This window comes from Odocoileus virginianus, chromosome 9, assembly GCF_023699985.2.
Source record: "Odocoileus virginianus isolate 20LAN1187 ecotype Illinois chromosome 9, Ovbor_1.2, whole genome shotgun sequence".
In the NCBI taxonomy this organism is placed as follows: Eukaryota; Metazoa; Chordata; class Mammalia; order Artiodactyla; family Cervidae; genus Odocoileus; species Odocoileus virginianus.
Window position 1 is genome coordinate 70,084,198 of NC_069682.1, and position 19,218 is coordinate 70,103,415.

At 50.6% G+C, this 19,218-nt stretch overlaps 1 protein-coding gene across 5 annotated transcripts in view; it reads right to left on the bottom strand.

The window, feature by feature from the left end:
• ELMO2 (engulfment and cell motility 2) overlaps positions 1–19,218 on the bottom strand; it is a 38,766-nt gene that overhangs the window by 13,990 nt on the left and 5,558 nt on the right. Inside the window, exons 2-10 of one of the 5 annotated variants that reach the window (XM_020887198.2) lie at positions 13,021–13,148; positions 12,700–12,740; positions 12,153–12,225; positions 11,762–11,812; positions 8,084–8,265; positions 6,295–6,394; positions 5,053–5,204; positions 2,567–2,645; positions 1,380–1,415 (exon numbers count right to left, since the gene is read on the bottom strand). In XM_020887198.2, coding sequence (XP_020742857.1) covers positions 1,380–1,415; positions 2,567–2,645; positions 5,053–5,204; positions 6,295–6,394; positions 8,084–8,265; positions 11,762–11,812; positions 12,153–12,225; positions 12,700–12,740; positions 13,021–13,098 — 792 coding nt within the window. In that variant the 5' untranslated portion in view covers positions 13,099–13,148. The other 4 variants (XM_020887194.2, XM_070472719.1, XM_070472720.1 and 1 more) reach the window with 4 other exon arrangements.

Here is a 19,218-nt window from a genome sequence, read left to right on the forward strand (position 1 = left end):
CCAGCCCCCAGCACCACGCCAGCAGGAACTCGGGCGGGATGCTCTGAAACAGTAAGTGGTCCATGACTCACTTCTGGCTGGTTTTAGAGAACAATCTGTTGTGTGCTTTGGGGTAATTTTTCACAACAGGGTCACCTTTTTTATTATGTTGGGTTCAGATTTTGACAGTAACTATTTAGCACACTCAGGAAATACAGTGTCTTAAGTGAATCTTCCAGGGAATGAAGCCTTAAGGGTCCTCTCAGAACCATTACTTTGACCATTCTTGTGCTAATCTTATCAAAATATATAACTTCTTTATTTCTGAAGAGACTATAACGATTCTAATTTAATCACTACCAAGGATTTGGTTCCATCAGTAAAACCCACATCAGTTATTATTCTGTGTTGTGACACTGTTAAGGGGCTTCTGAAATGTGAAGCTATTTTCCCCTAAACAAAATGCGTCTAGATTACTATGCTTTTAATTTTTTGGACAGCTTTTCATAATTCTTCTCTCTCTTCCTTCCAGTGTCAGCCATCACTTCTTATAATGTTAATTCATATGACTTCACTTTCTAAGCTGCCTTCATTTAATTCCACAGATAATCATCTTTCTGAGCTGGAAGGCCTCTCTCTCGCTTCTAGATTTCTGGCCTCACTCTGGACGGCTGACGCTGCCAGGAACATCAAGTTTTACTTTGAGTCCCCCGAGCACACACTGGCTGGCAGAGGAAGAAGGTGGACTAGAAACTTCTTCAGTAGCTATGGAAGCCTGGTTATGGAGCTTAAACCTTGCTGTTGACAACTCACAGAGTGGGTAACTGCCAGTGGTCTGCTAGTGGAGCAAAAAGGCCTTCAACCAAAGACTTCTCTGTGGTGCTGGCACGGGAAGGTGGGAGAAAGCACTCACTCTTTCATATCCTTGTAGAGCTGACCTCTCTGGGCTCCCTCTAACCAAGAAGCAAGCATCTGAACCCCCTCTGAGAGCTGTCTAAAGCTTCTCCATCCCTGTGGTCCAGTAAGCATCCAGAAGGGCACACGGCTCCCTTTACTGCCGCAGCAAGCAGGAAGGCGATGCATCTGGCATCATCTAGATGAATGTCACAAGATATTTCTGAATCTGATCTTCTCCAGCTGAACCACAGACCCACGTGGAGGCAGGTTACAAAGCACAGACTGGGCCTGTTCCCCAGGGCAGGCAGCCCCCTAATCCTTGCAGTGACTCTGATCCTCGGTGCTTCCCTCAGTGTCCTGACAAATGAGATTTACAGCACACAACCTTTTCCTGTGTCTTGGAGCTCCTTGAACAGCCTGATCAGATCAGGAGATTTTTGCCTGGCTTTGACCTCCCCACCTGGAAGACAGCAGGCCCCTTTCCACACGGCAGTGCTACTTACAGTGACAGGCAGGTCTAGAGGATTAAGGTGCTTGTCCTGCCGGCAGAAAGCAAAAAGCACAGAGAGAAGCAGATGGAAGAATGAGCTTTCGGCTTACATTCACAACAGGACTAGGAAGGAAGAGATGAACAGAGCAAGCCATCCAAGACAAGGACAGACAGAACCACAGATGCTCCAGGTCCTCCCACCAGAACCTTCCAAGAACTCGGTACATGATCCCACGGGAATTACAACTTACTGAGCCCAGGGTGTTGACCGAGAATTACACAGCCTTTCTTATGTACCTCTCTTGGGCTTTGACCAGAGAAATCTAGAATGGTAGTGTTGGAAGGGCACTTACAGATCCTTTAACCTGGCCCTTGCATTTTACAGAAAGAGAAGTGGAGACCCAGAGGGGTCAGAGCGCTTGCCTGGCAGTGGTGAGAAAAGCTTGGCCTTGGGCTCTGGCCTCTGAGGCCAGTGTTGGCTCCACTGGTCTGCTCATCCCTAGTTTCCTCCCTGGGAAAGCAGGGCTCTGTGTTTTCTCGTGACATCCTTATGAATGAATGGGGCAGACGCTGCTCCCATGTTATAGGTGAGGACACTGGGGCTCAGAGAAGTAGAGCAATTTGCATCATGTCACATAGCTAACTAATAGGGAAAAGTTTACAACCCGGATGAGAGGATCTTTATACATGAAACTTCGAGCCACATGTCTCCGCTGTTGCTTCCTTCAGCAAGGATGGCATCCGTTTCTGTCTCCTAGGGCCTGGCAGGGCTGCCTAGGGAGTCTCCTCTCCCTGCTTCTTGATCCTCTAACCCAGGGGTAGCCACACCAAGGCCAAATGAGATGTCAAGGTCTTATGCAAAGACAGTCACCACACCCACCTGCTGTCTACTGTCTGAGGCTGCCTTTGGCTATAGCAGGAAGGCTGAAGAGCTGCCACATAGACCATAAGGCCCACCAAAGAAAAAAATACTTATTCGGCCTTGAGGGGAAAAAGTCTGCAGGTCCCTGCCCTGAACTAGGACCCGACTGGTCTCCCCCTCTTGGCCTTCCCAGGGTCTTCCTTATTAGCAAAGCCACTGTGATGGGCTCTTGCTACAGAGGGACAGGATGAAGGACTCTCCCAAGAGTCCCTGACTGGCTGGGTGAGGTCTTCTCTCGGAAAAGCCCAGATGGAAAGCTTAAAAAGGCTGCCACAGACCTGTCGCTTGTCCTCAGGGGCCTTCAGAAAAAGTGCATTAATCAGTGCAATGGCGTAGGTCTGAATCTCCTGGTTGGAGCTGTGTCAACGGAGAGAGAAGGCAGAGGGAGATTAGAAGATTGACCAGCAAGAAATGGTTTACAGCAATCACTCGCAGACTGTCATACAATAATCAGAGGCCAAGGATCAAAAGCCTTAAAACAGGGCAGAGCCCCTGACCCAGCAATTCAACTAGGAGGAATTTATCCAAAGACAGCCATCAGAGAACTGTGTGTGAGTCACTGGCAAAGTGTTTTATCAAAGTACTACTAAAAAGAAGAACAGTAAATAATGCAAATGTCCACAGAAGCAACTCTGTCCATGTACATTAAAATCCTAAGCAGTCACTGTTTTAGCACAAAGGTTCTTCATTTGGGGTTAGGGATGGGCTTAGGGTATCTATACACCCTAGAAACGGTATAGCCATTATTCCATTTATCCGGTTGACTATGTGACAGTTCTTCCATGGAGGTGAGAGTTCATAACCATTACTGGATTTTCAAAGGCATCTGGAATGCAAAAAAAAATTAAGAACTACCCTTTTAGAAGGTTCTTTGACATGGGAAATGTTCAAGAGCTATTACTCTGTTTAAAAAAAAAAAAAGTCAAGGTACACAAAGTATGTATAGTAAGATTCCAACTTTTTCACAAGTATTCATAGAAGGAAAAAAAAAAAAAGACCAGTGAGACAGTCAATTTAATGTTAGGGACGTCCCTGACAGTCCAGTGGTTAAGACTGTGCGCTGCCAATGCAGGGGGCGTGGGTCTGATCCCTGGTCAGGGAACTAAGCTCTCACATGCCTCAGGGGTGGGGTGGCAAAAAAACAAAACAAAACAATGTTAACAGTGGTTATGTCCAGAGGTGGGATAATGGGCAAATGATTTCCTTATTGTGCTTCTCTGTTTTTACGAAGTCTTCTTCAACTGTGAACATATTTTATTTTAAATAAACGGTAACTACCACTTTTCTCTGGAATCTCATACTCCCAGCAATTGATGAGAACTCTCCACCTGCTGTGTCACGGCTGCATTCTGGGGCTCTCTCCAGAGGGGCTGTGGGGCTCCCAGGTCGGGCGGAGGCATCTTGGAAGTCTGATTGAGGGCACTAGGGGTCCCTCAGCCAAGCAGCAGTGGACATGACTTCTGGGGACAGCAATGGGTTGAAAATATTCGCAGACTGACCCCTAAGAAACGCCTAGCTCCTCTCGCCTCCCTAAGGACGTGCCTGGGTCATTCCAATTCAGAAACAAAGAAACAGAGGTAACTCTGAGGTCAGGAAATCAGAACTCTCCATCTGGGGTTGATCATGTCCTCTCACTTCAATCAACCTTCGTGGCTTTGGGGGCATGAAAACAGACTGAAGAATCCCCCAGAGAAGTGCCAAGGAGGAAGGAGTCAGAGCTGCAGATTTCCTGGTGCTTTTCTTCACTTGGGCTCGTGGGAAGGTTTGGGCTGAGAGCACAGCTGAGTGAAGAAAAGGCTGCTAAAAACAACCGAGTCTGGGAATTCTGGCTTCCCCGGGAACCGGCAGCATATTCAGTCAACCACCCACACGCTGGAAGGGGGCAGGAGGTAGGAAGGTGTCAGCACTATCACCATCCTTGGTTTTGGAGAGTCCAGGCCCCTTAAATTGCGTGGAATGGCTGAAAGGGAAGAAAAAAGAATGGGGAAGGGAGAACAGGCTCCAAAGGGTTCATCTGTCTTTAGCTTCTGTTTACTATCTATCAATTATCTTAGGATGGGATAAACTTCTTAAAAAAACAAAGACCAACAACAAAAAAACCCTCTCCTGAACGAATACCTATCCCGTGTGGGTCCCTGCACTAGACCTCTTCTCTCCTTTGATCCTCACAAGCCTGAGAGGTGGGAAGGATTAACCCCAGGGTAGAGGCGTGGAAACTGAAGCCAGAAGAGAGGAGGCAGCTTGTGAGCGCTGAGACCTCGTCTGCAGTAGAGCCTGAATTAGAACTCATGCTCTGCAAGATACTTCCTGCTACCCTCGACCGCATGCTGCTAGTTCAGCAAGGGTTCATTCAACAAATACTAACAGAGCTTCTACTTAAAATAAGGGATACAAAACTGGTCCCTGTTCCCAACTCAACGTTTAAAATGCGAGACAATAAAAAATACAGTATTTCATATGATTGTCATAGGTGCAAACAGGGACTATTGGGCTCATAGAGGAGAAAGCGTCTAATTCTGTCTGGCACCATGGTGATACACGGATGGATTGGGAACAGCTTCATGCTATCCTAAGAGGTGAAGAGAGTTACAGAGGGTTTCAGGCGGGAGCGTGACATGACCAGGTCTGAATTATGGGAGGAGTTCCAGCAGTGAGTAGAAGGGAAGAGGTGATGAGTGACAAGCGGACCAGCATCTGGGAACACAGCTGCGGCAGAAGTAGGGCGGAGGGCAGGGGAGGCCGGGCCGGGCGGGGTGGCACTTACACCTGCAGGTGCGAGATGAGCTGCCCCACGGTGATCTCCTCCGCGACCTTCTGGTACAGGCTCTGGCTGTTCAAGACCATGCTCTCCAGGATGGCCAGGGACCTCTGCAGGATGGACACGTCCACCATGGGCTGGCTCACGTACCCCGCGATCTAGAGCCAGAGAGGGCAAGGCGGTCAGGAAGCCCGCGAGGGCTGAAGGCTTAGGTTTCGGGTGCCCGCCCCCTGCCCAGGACTCTCCCCGCTTAGGTGTGCTGCCCACTTCTGGACAGCTGCCCCCAGGCGACAATGGTGTCTGCTGTGTTGGCCAGGGTGCCAGGGAGTCCCCGGGCATGGATAATGCATAACTCAATTTCAAATGACAGTATCCACTCAACTGTGTTTCCTTAAACCAAAGGGCTTAATCCCCTGTTTTTAAAAACAAGGTTTGGGCCTGGAAGGGCTGAGGGTGAGGAGCAGAGGCTCTTCCTGTTGCTGGGACCTCGTGTGCTCGCCACGTGCAGTTCCCCTGACGTACACTTGCCCCTGTACACGCAGACTCGGGGACACGGAAAGGACCTGAGTCTCGTAATCTAGTCTCTGCTCAGTGGCATGGAGAATATCCTTGACACACGGTCATTGCCCTTGTGCCTAAGTGTCTCTAGCATCAGGAAGTTCTCAATGTCCCAAGCCAATGACAGGTGCAATCTAGATCAGCTGAGATTAGCATTTATTGGTTTTCAGTTCAGTTTTTGGAGGTGACACTGCCTCTTCTTCTAGAAGAGGGAAAAAACTAGAAGTCTCTCCTCTCCACAGTGAGTTCATCTGACAAACAGGCTCGCCTGCAGATTCGTAAACAGAAGGCACACTAGTAAATGTAAGAGAATATAAGGCAAATGAAATGAACATTTTTTTTTTTAATCCCAAGAGGAGGGAGGGCTCAGGAAGCAGTCAAGAGACTTAGGGATGGGGCTGGTGGGCTGGCTGGCGCTACCGCAGGTCTCACGGACAATCCAATCCCACTTTGGCCACACTGGGTTCTGGGAGTCCAGTCCCACCTTCTCAGCGCAGGCCCTGTGAGTATAACAAAGTCTCGGTACGTCTTCCAGGAGCCACAGGAAGGCCAGAGCCTGCGGATGAAAAACCTGGCCTTGGGGCTACAAGGCCGACCCTCCCTGGAGCAGCTGTGTAGCCTGCATCTCCCCTTGAGCCTAGCGAACACCTGGTGACGAACGGAGGAGAGACGGAAGTTTGGAAGCCTCACCTGCTTAATAAAGGTGATGGAAACCATGTCCCAGGAGACAATGCCATGGTCCATGAGCTCTAAGAAGGCAGTCAGGGTGAATGCCAGCATCTCACTGTAGCTGAGACATGTGCAAAACACACACAAAACGATACGAAGGTTCAGCACCAGGGAACACAGGCGAGAAGGGAGCTACAGCAGGCACGGGTTTCAGCGGAAGCGCCATGCAAGAAATCCGCGGACGCCACGGGGCCCGGCGCCTGGCTGATGCCTACACCAGGCGGGGAGCGGATTCCTCCCCAGGTCTCTAGTATCACAGAGGGGAAGGCGGCTGGGCGACCAGGCTTCCTCATCTCAGGGAAACTGTCCCTCAGCCATCTCCCGTCCACCAAACCCTCCTCAAACCACAACACCTGGTGGGGGTGCCCAAGGGAGCTTGCATCCCAGGTCCGCCTTTAGGCCAGGAGGCAGCAGAACATAGGAGAAAGAAGGTGAACTTTGGCCCATGGTTTCAGCTCTTGTCCAAACACTTACTAGCTGTGCAAATCTTATCTTTTCAGACTTCTATTTCTCTCTCTGCAAAATGGAGTTCCTCTCGCAGTGTTAACCTCACGGGGTTGCGGTGAGGACAGGATGATGAGGCATGAGAAACCTGACCAGAGTGCTGACGGACAGGAAGGATTTAAATGGTTCCTCCCCCTTTTCTGCTCTGTATACACTGTATCCGTTACACACCCGTACGTGCGTGTGCGGGCTCAGTCCCTTCAATCGTGTCCGACTCTGTGATACCACGGACTGTGGCACACCAGTGGTCTATGATTTATAGACCATGTTTCCATTTACAAAGCACGTTCTAACCCATCTCACCCACGATCCTCCTCAGGACAGGGCAGCCAGCTGGGTATCACCTCCATTTTAAAGAGGAGGGAACCACAGCCAGTCTAACCCTGCACTCCTGGGAGACTGGGAACCCCCGGGTCAGTGCTGACAGCAGCCACAGGCTTCAGGATTTCCATGCAGCTGGTGAACCCATGGCTTAAAACAAATACCCAAGATGAGTAGCTCAGTTTGGCTAAGAAACTTCAGCAGCTGATCCATCAACTGAGAGATTTCTGACTCCCTCTCTGCTGGCTTAGGTTCCATGGGCTTAGAAGACAAACTAAACATGTTTATTCACTGCTGATATCAACAGGGCACTTTCCCACCACGTTCCCCTTGGCACTCGAGTAGCACAAAGACATTTCCGGTGCATCACAAAGTTCTGGATGCCCCGTCAAACCCCACCCACTGTGAAAACGGGTGACAGGGAGACAGTGAAGGGGTGAGGGAGAGCTATTACAGAGGAGGGCCACACATGTCTGTGTATCAGGAGCTTGTGTATGGGGGGCAGGGGAGGTGACTGGAGAGGGAGGGAGGTGGGATGTGGTTAAGAATAGACAGACAGTATCTATTCTAGTTGATAACGGACAGTCCGCTCACTAACCTGCATCACGTCACATCTACTTTCCAGAAATGATTGCAGCTGCGAGCTGACCTCTCTCTTTCCAACATCCTCAGCCCTGAGTTTTACTTCTCACTTAGCACAGAGCTGCTTTGCCCCGTCTCTGAATTTGTGAGAGCCCAACTAGACTAGGAGAGTTAGGGCCACAACAAGTTATGCCCCTCTGTGTGGACCTCAGTGCTTGGCACGCTGCTCCATATGCAGGTGGAGCTCAGTAAGTGCATCTGACTCAATGGAAAAGAGACTGGGATGCCCTGAGGAATGTCGCAGATCTCTGAGAGCCCCTGTGGAGACCCTGGAAACACTCACTGGGACAAGAGCTTGGTTCCGCTTTCCACGAGCCGCGTCAGTACAACGATGCCGTCCATGTTGATGAACTCGGTGGCGAAGGTCACGTCGGCAGAGAGCTTGGCCAGCTCCTTCATGGCATCCAGCCGGGTCTCCATGCTGGAGGACTGGGTCCTCTCCATCAGCTGGCGTGCGGCCCGGGACTACAGGACCAAGGAGAAGATACAGGACATCTGCTCCCCGTGGCGGGTCGCTGCTCTGGGAATAGCTCACAGGGGCCCCTGTGGACTCTCAAGCCCGAGGCAGAAAGCGCTTTTCTCACTGCTTAATATTTGCTAAATAAATGTTTACTGGATCCATCAGGGAATCACCAGTAGGTCAAGAGAGATCTGTAGCCAAGTGTATCCTTTCTATATCACTCTGGTCTATGTATTAAAAAGAGTCCCACAGAGAGAATATAAGAGATCTGAGGGATGACAATCCACTACCTACGGCAGGTCACAAAGAGACAGACTAATGCTGTTGTTAAGTTGCTAAGTCGTGTCCAACTCTGCGACCCCATGAACTGCAGCACGCAGGCTTCCTTGTCCTCTACTATCTCTTGGAATTTACTCAAATTCATGTCCATTGAGCCAGTGATGCTATCAAACCACCTCACCCTCTGCCATCCCCTTATCCTTTTGCCTTCAGTCTTTCCCAGCATCAGGGTTTTTTCCAATGAATCAACAGATAATGGTTCAATCAATATTGGAGAGTTTTTCTTTTTTTAAACTGACTTTCAGTTGATTTAGAACGTTGTGTTAGTTTCTAGTGTACATTGAACTGTTACATGTTTTCCATACATATGTTCTTTATTGTATTCTTTGCCATCATTGTTTATTATAGGATACTGAATCTAGTTCCCTGTGCTATGCAGTAGGACCTTGTTAACCTATTTTATATATGGTAGTTCGTGCCTGCTAATCCCAACTCCTGATTTACCCCCCACCCCCTTTCCCCATTTGGTACCTGTAAGAGTTCTCTATTAACTAAAGCCATCAGACAGTGGAAGAGGCTGTCTCTTGAAGTACTGGGCTTGGTCACTGGAAGCAATCAAGGAAAATCTGGATGACATCTGTCAAAAGTGCTATGGGAGGGATTCCTGCATTGGGTGGAGAATTCAATCTGATGACCTCTAAGGTCTCTTTTTCAATCTGAAACTGGTAAGCCCGATACATATATATTTTTTTACTTTCTTTCAAAAGTCCATATTGTTGTTCCTCAAAGTGCTAGCCCTGGAGAAACTTTAAGAATACCAAGCAGCAGCTAATTTCGAGACAGCTTTTAGAAAAGGATGGCAGGAGCCAGAGCCTCCCCCGAGCAGGTGACCCTTACCCTTTTGGAGCACCTGCCTCCTTCCTGCAAACGCGGCTGCGACCCCTCCTCTCGTGTTCACGGGTCCTTCCTGCTGCTGAACTTCTTAACCTTACAGCCAGAGCCTCACATCTTACTGGTTCCATTAACCCACTCTATTTTTTGTGGGTTAATTTCATGGTCTTGGTTGGAATGGAAGTCTGGAGAGCAAACCCGCTCCTGGGGTTTTAATTTTTCTTTACAGTGCTAAAGTAAGTGACAGGAGGTCCCGTTCTCAGCTGTCAAGGAGTCAGGCTGCCCGTGTTTCGCCCTTCCAACCGCACATGCCTCGAGGACATGGACATCCTGTTACCGCCTCGGTGGAGAACGTGAGGGCCCGAGAAAGGGCCACAGGACAGGACGATTCCAAGAGCATTGGCCCGCATCACACTTAGAACCTTCCAACTCCAAATGTTCACTTTCCTCCTGAGACGGTGTTTCTGGGCGGCCACCTCCCGCAGCACCCTGCTCCAGGGAAAGTCACCTGCTCTGCACAGGGGCCCGGAAAACACTTGGGCACTTCTGTGAAGGACACAGCTCCCAGGCTGTCACATTAAACTGGCAGAGCATCTGGGGACGGAGATGGGGTCCTTAGGACAAGGACAGCTGAGGAGAGAGGGAAGCAGGAGGCAGAGGTGCCGCGAACACTGGCCCCGAGGCTCCCGGACTTGGGTCTGAAAGGCGGCTCTGACCTGTCCTGACTGTCGACAACCGGCGACTTGTTGAACGGGAGTCTCAGTTTCCTGGTCTGAAAAATGGGGCTATCGAGAGTACTCATCTCATGATACCATATGTGAAAGGATTCAGCTAAACCCAGGCATTCAGCAGAAAGCAGCTGCTGGTATGGTGCGGACAGAGCAGCTTCTCATGTTACCAAGGGAACAGTGGCTGGCAACACCCTCCATTACGTGTCCGTAACAGGACACACGAGGAGCTGCCACAGACGCTGCAGATGCGCCGAGGCCTCCCCCGTGTCACCGGCCCCGCTCCGGCCGAGCAGTCAGGGCGAGCCCCTCGCTGGGCGGTGGGCCCTCCTGTCCCGCGGGCACCAAGGTCCCGCCTGCCCAGTCGCTCGCCCCCTCTTTCCCGCACTGCAACCTCCGTCTCTTCCATCTGAAAACATTCTCAAGGACACAGAAAAACCGCCAGAGAAGGGAACAACCCTGACAGGTTGGAGGAGGCGGGGAGCTAGGCAGAGGAGACCTTTTGCTGGCTCTCTGTCAAACCTTTTTGATTCTAAAATACACAAATGTTTCACCTTTTTTTAAGAAAGTGTATCTTTTCAACTCTGTATCCTGGAGCTAGTACCTTCTGTATCTACTTCCTCTTAAACCCAGCTTCCTGATAATGCGGTGAATTCAAGGTCCTCACCTTGGAAAGTTGACATACTGCCACCTGGCTGCCAGCGGCCGTGAACCGGTCTCCCAGATCATCAGACGGCTCTTCTGTCCTCAGTTTCCCTTCCTTCTGCTCACCGTGGACCACGCCGCCCTCCATCCTGACGCTGCCCCTGCCCTCAGCTCCTAAGCCACTTCAAGCTCCTGCTTCCTTCCCACCTTCTGGATGCCTCCTCAGCTACCTGGCAGGGCTGCCCTGGCAGAAATCAGGGGGCCAGCGTGGACTGCCTCGCTCCTTCCAGTTTCTTCACCAAGCTCCCCTCCACTTTTCCTCACCCACCCTTTCATCTCCACGGCCACTGCCTTCATGGGCTGTTAACACTGCTCACCGGCTTCTTGAAGATGCCTTCCACCATCTTCCATACTGTCATTAAAGTCATCTTTCAAAATACAAATCTAAATAAAATATTGCTTCCCGCTTAAAATCTTTCAGTGTCCTCCATATCCCCTTCTGGATCAAGTCCAACCTGCATGAAGGCCACCGAGGAACTTTCCTCTGGCTTCTGACTGATCGCTACTGGCCCTCGGCCACCCAGCACTCCGGACCCTCCTAAACAAAGCATGTCTCTCTGCCTGGAGTACATTTCCTTTTCCTCTTTCTTCAGCTGATTTCTGCTTACCCTTCAACACGGGAGCCATGTGTCCCCTCCTCTGGAAGCGCTTCCCCGGACTCCTCAGGCTGAGTCCGGTGCGCCCTTTTCTGAGTTCTCACGGCTCCCTGAACAACGTTCTCTCCAGACCCCGGAGGGAGGCCTTATACTGTATCTGTTTACTCCCCACTAGGTTGTGAGAGTGAAGACGGGCATTTTTCACCTCCAGGTCTTCCTTTCTAGAACAGAGTCTGGCCCACGGCAGGGACTCACGTACACTTGACAGATAAAAGAATTCCTGAGGAAAGCAGAATACCTACCGGGGAGATAGCCAGCTGTAAGATCGTCCCGTTCTTAATGTCGCTGCGAGTCTGGGCGGCAAGAGAAACAAAGAGCAGCTAAGATAAAATATAACACTGGGCAAGCAAGCTGGGTCAGCACGAACTTGCTGTCCTTTCTAAAGGAGGTGTAACTGACACTCTCCAGTCAGGCTCTCTCCTCCTGCTTGTTTCTTGGCCATGAATTTCTGAGATGCTTTTCGAGCACCTCTCAGGAGGCAGAAGCCACATTCCCCAGCCACTAGAGGAGAGTAAGGGCTGACGTGCCCTGACCTGCCCAGGCAGCAGCTCTCGCCCCAGGAGGTGGAGGCTCCTGAGGGCCACGGCACCACCGCCTCGGGCGGCCCACGCGAGAGCAGTCCCTGTAACTGACCTGCTCGGTGATGTAGAGCTGGGGGCCATCCGCGTAACGGAGGGTGTAATACTCCGGGTTTGGCAACGACCACCTGTGTAAGAGAGAAACAGTACAGCCTCTGGCCATACATACCTGGAGGCCTGTCTAGAAGCTGCAGGTAAAGAACGTTCAGTAGAGCTGCTGAAGGGATTGGGTGGTCACTGTGATGTATGGGGGGCGGGGGGCGGGGGGAGGCGTGCGGAGTGGGTGGAAACAAAGCTTTAAGTTGAGATATTCAACAGTAACCTCCTTTGCCTTCTGCAGAGACTGGCACCACAAAGGTGGCACATATAATTCAACACGGGTCTCAGACCCCACCAGGACCTCAGGTGGGGCATTCCTACAGACTGACAGCAGATCTTGGGGACATCCCCACCAGCGATCCTTCCATCATGGGACAATGATCCATAAAAGCCCCAGACTGGGGATCTGCCTAACTGCAGGTCCTCGGGCAGAATTCCTTTCAGGGTCTGGGAGTGCTCCTCTGTCTTTAGCCTGTCTAAAACAGGGGGCAATTTCAACTTACCCATCACAAACTTCCTTGATGATGGACGCCAGGGGCCGTTTCTGAAAGAGAGGGGGGTGGTGGGGATGAGGGGAGAGATCCTTCGCCAGCTGCCACATCCTGCTACTGCCAGGGTCCTAATGAGAGGGTCTGCCAGGCAGAGAACATAGACTTCTTCCCTGAGAGCTTTTCTCGAAGAGGAAGCCTCTTGCCGGCCGTGGTGACCAGCCTTCCAGAGCAGGGGACAGGCCTTGACTGACTCCTACTTCTGAAGCCAGTGGTCCCTACCCTGAAAGATGCCTCCTGCCCCGCGCTCCCTGACTCCTCACTTCCAGAGCTTACCTGGTCAATTTCGAGGAGCTGCGCATTAGCACCTGGCCATTCAATAGCCACTTTGACAATGTCTGATGGTGGTGGCATCGTTCCCAACGGGGCCTGCCTCTCCAAGATAGACACACAGACACAGCTGCCTAGGGAGAAAGAATGGGAAAGATTGAGTTTGCCTTCGTTTTTAGTTTTGTTACATATTTTGAAAAATCGGAAGGTAGTGTCCAAAGAAACATATAGAACTACTTGCTTTGAGCTTTCTGAGATCAACCACGACCTTTCCTTGGGCCTTTTGTCTCTTTAGATCAGATTGGCTAGTAGAAAAGGGACAAACCTATCTATCCACTGCAGATAAGCCAGCGGCAAGATTTGCAATGTGACGCTTCATCTGGAGGGCCAGGAAGGCCCCATGGTAAATGAGCATATTGACTGCAAAGCCCTGTCCTGGGACCCTGAGAGGGAGAAACATATGCCCGAAGACCAGTAAGAACAGACACAGGCTGCTCCTGGCTGGGTGGTTAAAGGAGTCCTGCCAGCTCTGTGGTCAGCCCAGACCCCAGAGTCAGCAGGGCCCGGCCACAGCTCTCTCACTTCCTCCCTGCTTACTGCTGCCACTCCTTCCCCCTCAAGCCTCCCCCGTGTGGGATGACACAGGGTTCAGAAAATGGGGAAGAGCAGCGGGACAGGAAATGCTATTTTCATCCCAACTGCCCAGGGCAAGGGCCAACAAAACAGAAGTGGAGGGAAGTGAGGACACCTCCACAAAGGCCCCACTATCGGAGGACAAGGCTTCGGAAGTACTTCTGACCCCACTCCCCCACTGCCCTACAACATAAAGGAAACTAAATCATTTTGAACAAGTCTGGAAGATGGGCCCATGTGACCAGTCTCCTAGGCAACTGAGAGCTTAGTGGCGTTCCAGGCAGCAGCTAAAGCATTCTCTCTCCAAGGTCTGAGGAGGGAAGTCACCCCACTGATGGATGATTTCAATGTGTGTTTACACTCCATGCCCGCAGCTTTAGGGGAGGCCTTGCTCTTCATCAAAAAGACCTTTTTCCTGTACCCTCCTGGTTTAACCACTCGCCCGCAATTTCTGCTTCCGAATGGATACTGCCTGCCTCTCCTGGAACAAGCAGCATAGCTGTTGCTAAGCTGGTATTCATGGATGCCATCACTTTTTCAACCCAAGCACAGATGTCAGTTCTCACAGTACTTATAAGTGCAAACCTCTTTGGTGACGGGGTACAAGTCCCTTGGACTTCCCAGGTGACACTAATGGTAAAGAACCCACCTACCAATGCAGGAGACTTAAAGAGACGTGAGTTCAAGCCCTGGTTTGGGAAGATGCCCTGGAGGAGGACATGGAAACCCACTCTAGCATTCCTGCCTGGAGAATCCAATGGACAAAGGAGCCTGGTGGGCTACAGTTCATGGAGTCACAAAGAGTCAGACACGACTGAAGCAACTTGGCATGTACAAGTCCCTTACCCTACCAACCCACAGGTCTCAGACAGAGGGAAGCTTTCCTGACCATTTCCTGACCAGGGTGGGCTGCTTCAGAAGTCGACTGTCAAAAATAACAGCACTTGGACTTCCCTGGTGGCCCAGGGGTTAAGAACCCGCCTGCCGAGGCAGGGGACACATGTTTGATCACTGGCCCAGGCAGATCCCACATGCCACGGGCAGCCAAGCCCGAGAGCTGCAAGTACTGAAGCCCACACACCCGAGAACCCCAGGACCCGTGCTCCACGACAAGAGTAGCCTCTGCTCACCACGACTAGAGAAAGCCAGCAAACAAAGACCCAGCCCGGCCAACACATACACACACGGCATGTTTATATCACCAGCACTGTCAGAGCACCGCAGCGCAGAAGCGATGGCTTTTGACGTGCTATCACTTACTTCGTTGAGTTCTGCCAGCAGCCTTATGACGTAGGCAGAACAGGATTATTTGAAGACATCTCCATTTGAAGGTGACAAAACTGAAGCTCAGTGGGTTAAGCTATGCGAGTTCACCCAGCATAAAAGCAGTGAAGGGGACAGACGTGGAGCTGACTTTGGCCAGCGCGCCCCCTGCGCCCCCACCCCCCTTCCCCCACTGAGCTGGCCTAAATTTCTGCTCGCGGCAACTGAATCAAGCCTAGAGGTGAAGTGGGCTGGCCTCATGGCCCAGAGAGCTTTCACAGCTTCTGCAGCTCCAGGTAGAACCTCTCATGTGTGATTTCTAGACACAACAAATCTCTGAAAAGAGGCCCAAGTCCTGGTGGAGATGCTCTGCTCAGGTGACAGAGCAAAGCAGGCATGGTACCATGAATCTCTGGATCCCCAGGACACCCTTATCCTTTTCTAAGGGTATCCTTGTCATATCATTTTAATCTCGATACGAATTACACATAATAAAATGCAGAGCTTATGTAAATATGTGTGTAACATATGTAAATAACTATGTGTATATATATATATACATACATACACACAAAACAGAAACACACACACGCAGCTTCCTGTAACCACCCACCTAAAACAAGACACTAAACATTTCACGCCCCCCAAATTTCCCTCCTATCGCTTTCTGGTCAGCCCCTCACCCACCAGCCCTCCAAGAGGCAACTTCTTTCTGACTTCTATCACCATGGATTTGTCCTGCTGGCTTTTGTATTAATATAATACTTCATACATGTGGAAATGCATAACATGGCCTCTAAGATCATTTGCTATTTAGTTCAGTTTCTCTTTTTCTTTTTTTTTTACTTTTTGGCCAGAGTGAGGCATATGGGATCTTAGTTCCCGGACCAGGAATCGAACCCACATCACCTTCAGTGGAAGCACAGAGTCTTAACCACTGGACCTCCAGGGAAGACCCTGGTTTCTTCTTCTTTTTAAAATCAGTAGGCTGTGTAGGTGCAAGAGGAAGAGCGCTGGGCTGGGATGCCCGTCCCCGCTGAAGAAAGCACCTGGGTTCAGAGCCAGAGGACTCGGGACCTCGTCACAGCTCCATCACTGAGTGTCTGGGAGATAAGCATGTGTCCCTTCACCCAAGTCTCAGTTTTCTTCTCACCTGTGAGGCGAGACTGTGGAGCTAAAACACGTGTGATGTGCCTTTTAAGTCTAAGATTCTAAACTAGAGCTTAAAATTCCAAATGAAGACTGCCCATTTCAAAGTTCTCTGCATAAGAAGCTTTACCCTTACTTCAGTGGTACTGTTAAGAAACAAATCATCTATTTTGGAACTTCTAAACAAAGCTAACGTTCATTATTGTATTTTACAGTTACACTTCACTTTGGCCCCATATGGCATTTCCTAGGCTGATTATCTCTTTATTAAAGTCAGTCCTGAGTGATTCTTGTCTGCTCCAAAAATTCACATCCATGTGAAAGCGCGGGGATTTGAACCACCGGGACTATTCCAGAGACACTGTAAGCCCCTGTTCTCTGCAATTCTGCCCTTTGCCCAAATGTCCAGGCAGCCCACGTGTGTTGGCACTCTCTCCACCCACACCACGGCCTGTGGGACCAAGGTGAACACCCACCCTTCGCAGACTAATCCAATCCGCTCTCTTGAGCTTAAAAGACACAAGCCAAGGGAGTTGGATGTTGACGGGCTCTGGAGCAGAAGGCCACAGTCAGCTTCAGAGTGGGGACCACGGCAGGCCAAAGGTGCGAAGATGCAAAAATCATGCGCCTTACAGAGGAAGGAGATGAACAGACGGCAGCCTAACACGCACAGGATGACGGCACGGAGCAGGCCCTTAAGGAACAGTGGCCTCAACACTGAAGAGCAAAACTCGCTTACACAAGTCGAGTCTGTTTACAGCAGTTAGGTTACGTGGTGGCTTCGTGGCACTCATCCCGTGTGTAACAATAACATGCAGATGGCCTCTTACACTTCATCACACACGTCTGTGGTGTTACTACTGCTAATGCTCACCTAAACCCTGAACACCATCCCCAGTAGACAGATGAGGCAAAGTTCACACGCGATAAGAAACGGGTCTTCCACATGCCTCCTTCCCGTCTCTTCCCCACAAAAACAAAAAACAAAAAAACAAAGAAACCACATCAGATCAGATCTCAAGACCGGCTCTTAGGGGGACCTTCCCTGGTGGTCCAGTGGTTAGGAGTTCACCTTCCAATGTAGGGGATATGGGTTCGATCCCTGGCCGGGGAACTAAGATCCTCCACGCCTCGGGGCAACTAAGTTCTCGAGCCACAGTGGAGACCCAGAGCAGCCAAAAAAAAAGAAAGAAGATCAGGCCTTGGGATTTCACAGCTGGCTCTCTTCTGTCGCAGCCCTGTGTGATGTCACTCCATTTTACGGACAAGAAATAGAGGCAGAAAAATTAAGTTCCATGCTCAGCCTCACGCAGCTAGTAAGCAGCACCACCAGGATCTGACCCCAGCCACATGAAAGCAGGGGGCACTGTACCCACAGCAGGTCCTCCGGGGAGGATGTGGGTGAGCTGGACTTGAAACTGAAGCACGCCAAGGCTGCACCAACAAGAGCTCACCACGGTGACAGAAAACGGAGTCCACTGTCTAAAGAAGGTGACCTTCACTCTCCTGCATGGGGCTCAGCCCTTCAGGGTCCAGCTGGACCTTCCTGGACTACTTGTTACTTCCACAAGTAACAAGGGCATATTCCTCCTCCTCCATGTCTTTGCACATTTCCTTCCTTCCTTGGACTGTCAGGAGAGCCCGTATGCAAGCTTCAGAGCCCTGCTCAAATGTCATTTCATCTCTGCACCAGTCTTGGCGAAGCGAAATAGGACAGGACCCCGTGCTCTCATGGCCTTCTGTCCACAGCTCTGCAAAGATTCCCAGGTTACCCCATTACAGCTTTATATTCAAACAGCTCCCTTCTCCACTCTCTCCTCCTGGGGTCAGGTTCAACCCTGCAGCTTCATCACCAAGCACAGCACTGTGAGCATCCATATCTGCTCAAATCCAACAGCTCCGACTTCCTCAACTCCTACAAGCCAGGGCCGGCGCCACACGGAAGGGGGTGGCCCCCGGAGCTCCGGCTGTGTGTTCCCTCCATGACCCAGCACCTTCCAACTCCACAGCATTTCCAGTGTTTTCACATCTAACATCAGGATGTGTCTCAATGGAGAATCAGATTTAGCACATCTGACTCCAGTTAAAAGATGGAGGGAAAACATCCTTCTGCTTTCCTCCCTTGGAAATATTAGGAGACAGGAGACTAGAAGAGTGATATTCTCCAGGTGACAGCCCCAAGGGCAGAGGAGCCTGGAGGGCTACAGTCCGAAGGGGTCACAGAGTCGGACTCGACTTAGTGACTCAACAACAATAACAAACAGCCCGAGGATAGAGGACCTCCTTGTGGGGAACCCTTTCAGGGCTCCTTTGCTCACTCTTTTCATTTTCACTTTAGAAAGGAAGCGAAAATTAGGTCGAAGCAATTCAATAACATTGCAAAATTCTCAGGGTTATAAATAGCCTCTTGCTCTTCCCGCTCAGCAGTCCCATAGAGTTCAACAGCAAACAGCCAGGATGAGGGAGCTTTGGGTCCACATCCAGGACCAGAGGGCAAAGAAGTCATCAACCTCTTTGAATTAAATGACTCTCCACCCCACCCCAACCCCACCCCCTTTCAAGTACTACAGACACAAAGATGACTGGGAAAACTCTAAATGCCACCAAACTAGAGATGCACAGCGATGTGGGGAAGATAATTCTACTCTAAGGCTTGAGAATGAAAGCCCAGGTTTTCCAAGGCGAAGCCAGGGAAAACAAGAGGAAAACAGGACATTCTGGGTCTCCAGTGAGCCCTCTTTAAGTGGCTTCTGGAAGGTGTGCTTATAAAATCAGCACAGTTACAGAAGGCCCCACGGAGCTCCACCAATTAACCACGCCTGCGTGGGGGTGGGCGTGGGGGCAAGGACCACTCCTGGGAGCGGGATGCCCAGAGCCTAGAAGAACGGAAGTGAAAGCCGATCCCTGGCCATTAGTAAGGAATTCAGATTGAAGAAGGAAGGCCAGAAGGTTCCAGCTCTCCACCCTCCCCCTCATTCCTTTAAGGATCAGGGCTGACTGTGCTTTTTGTTCCATTCTTTTGCTTTTGATTCAGTGGGGGAGGCATGCGGGAGGTTGGTTTCTGTTTCCTGTGACAGAACCCACCGCACCAGAAAGGGGACCAGAGGTCACACCCTCTTTCTAATCGAAAGCACAATCTCCACAGAGGCTTCTCCCTCC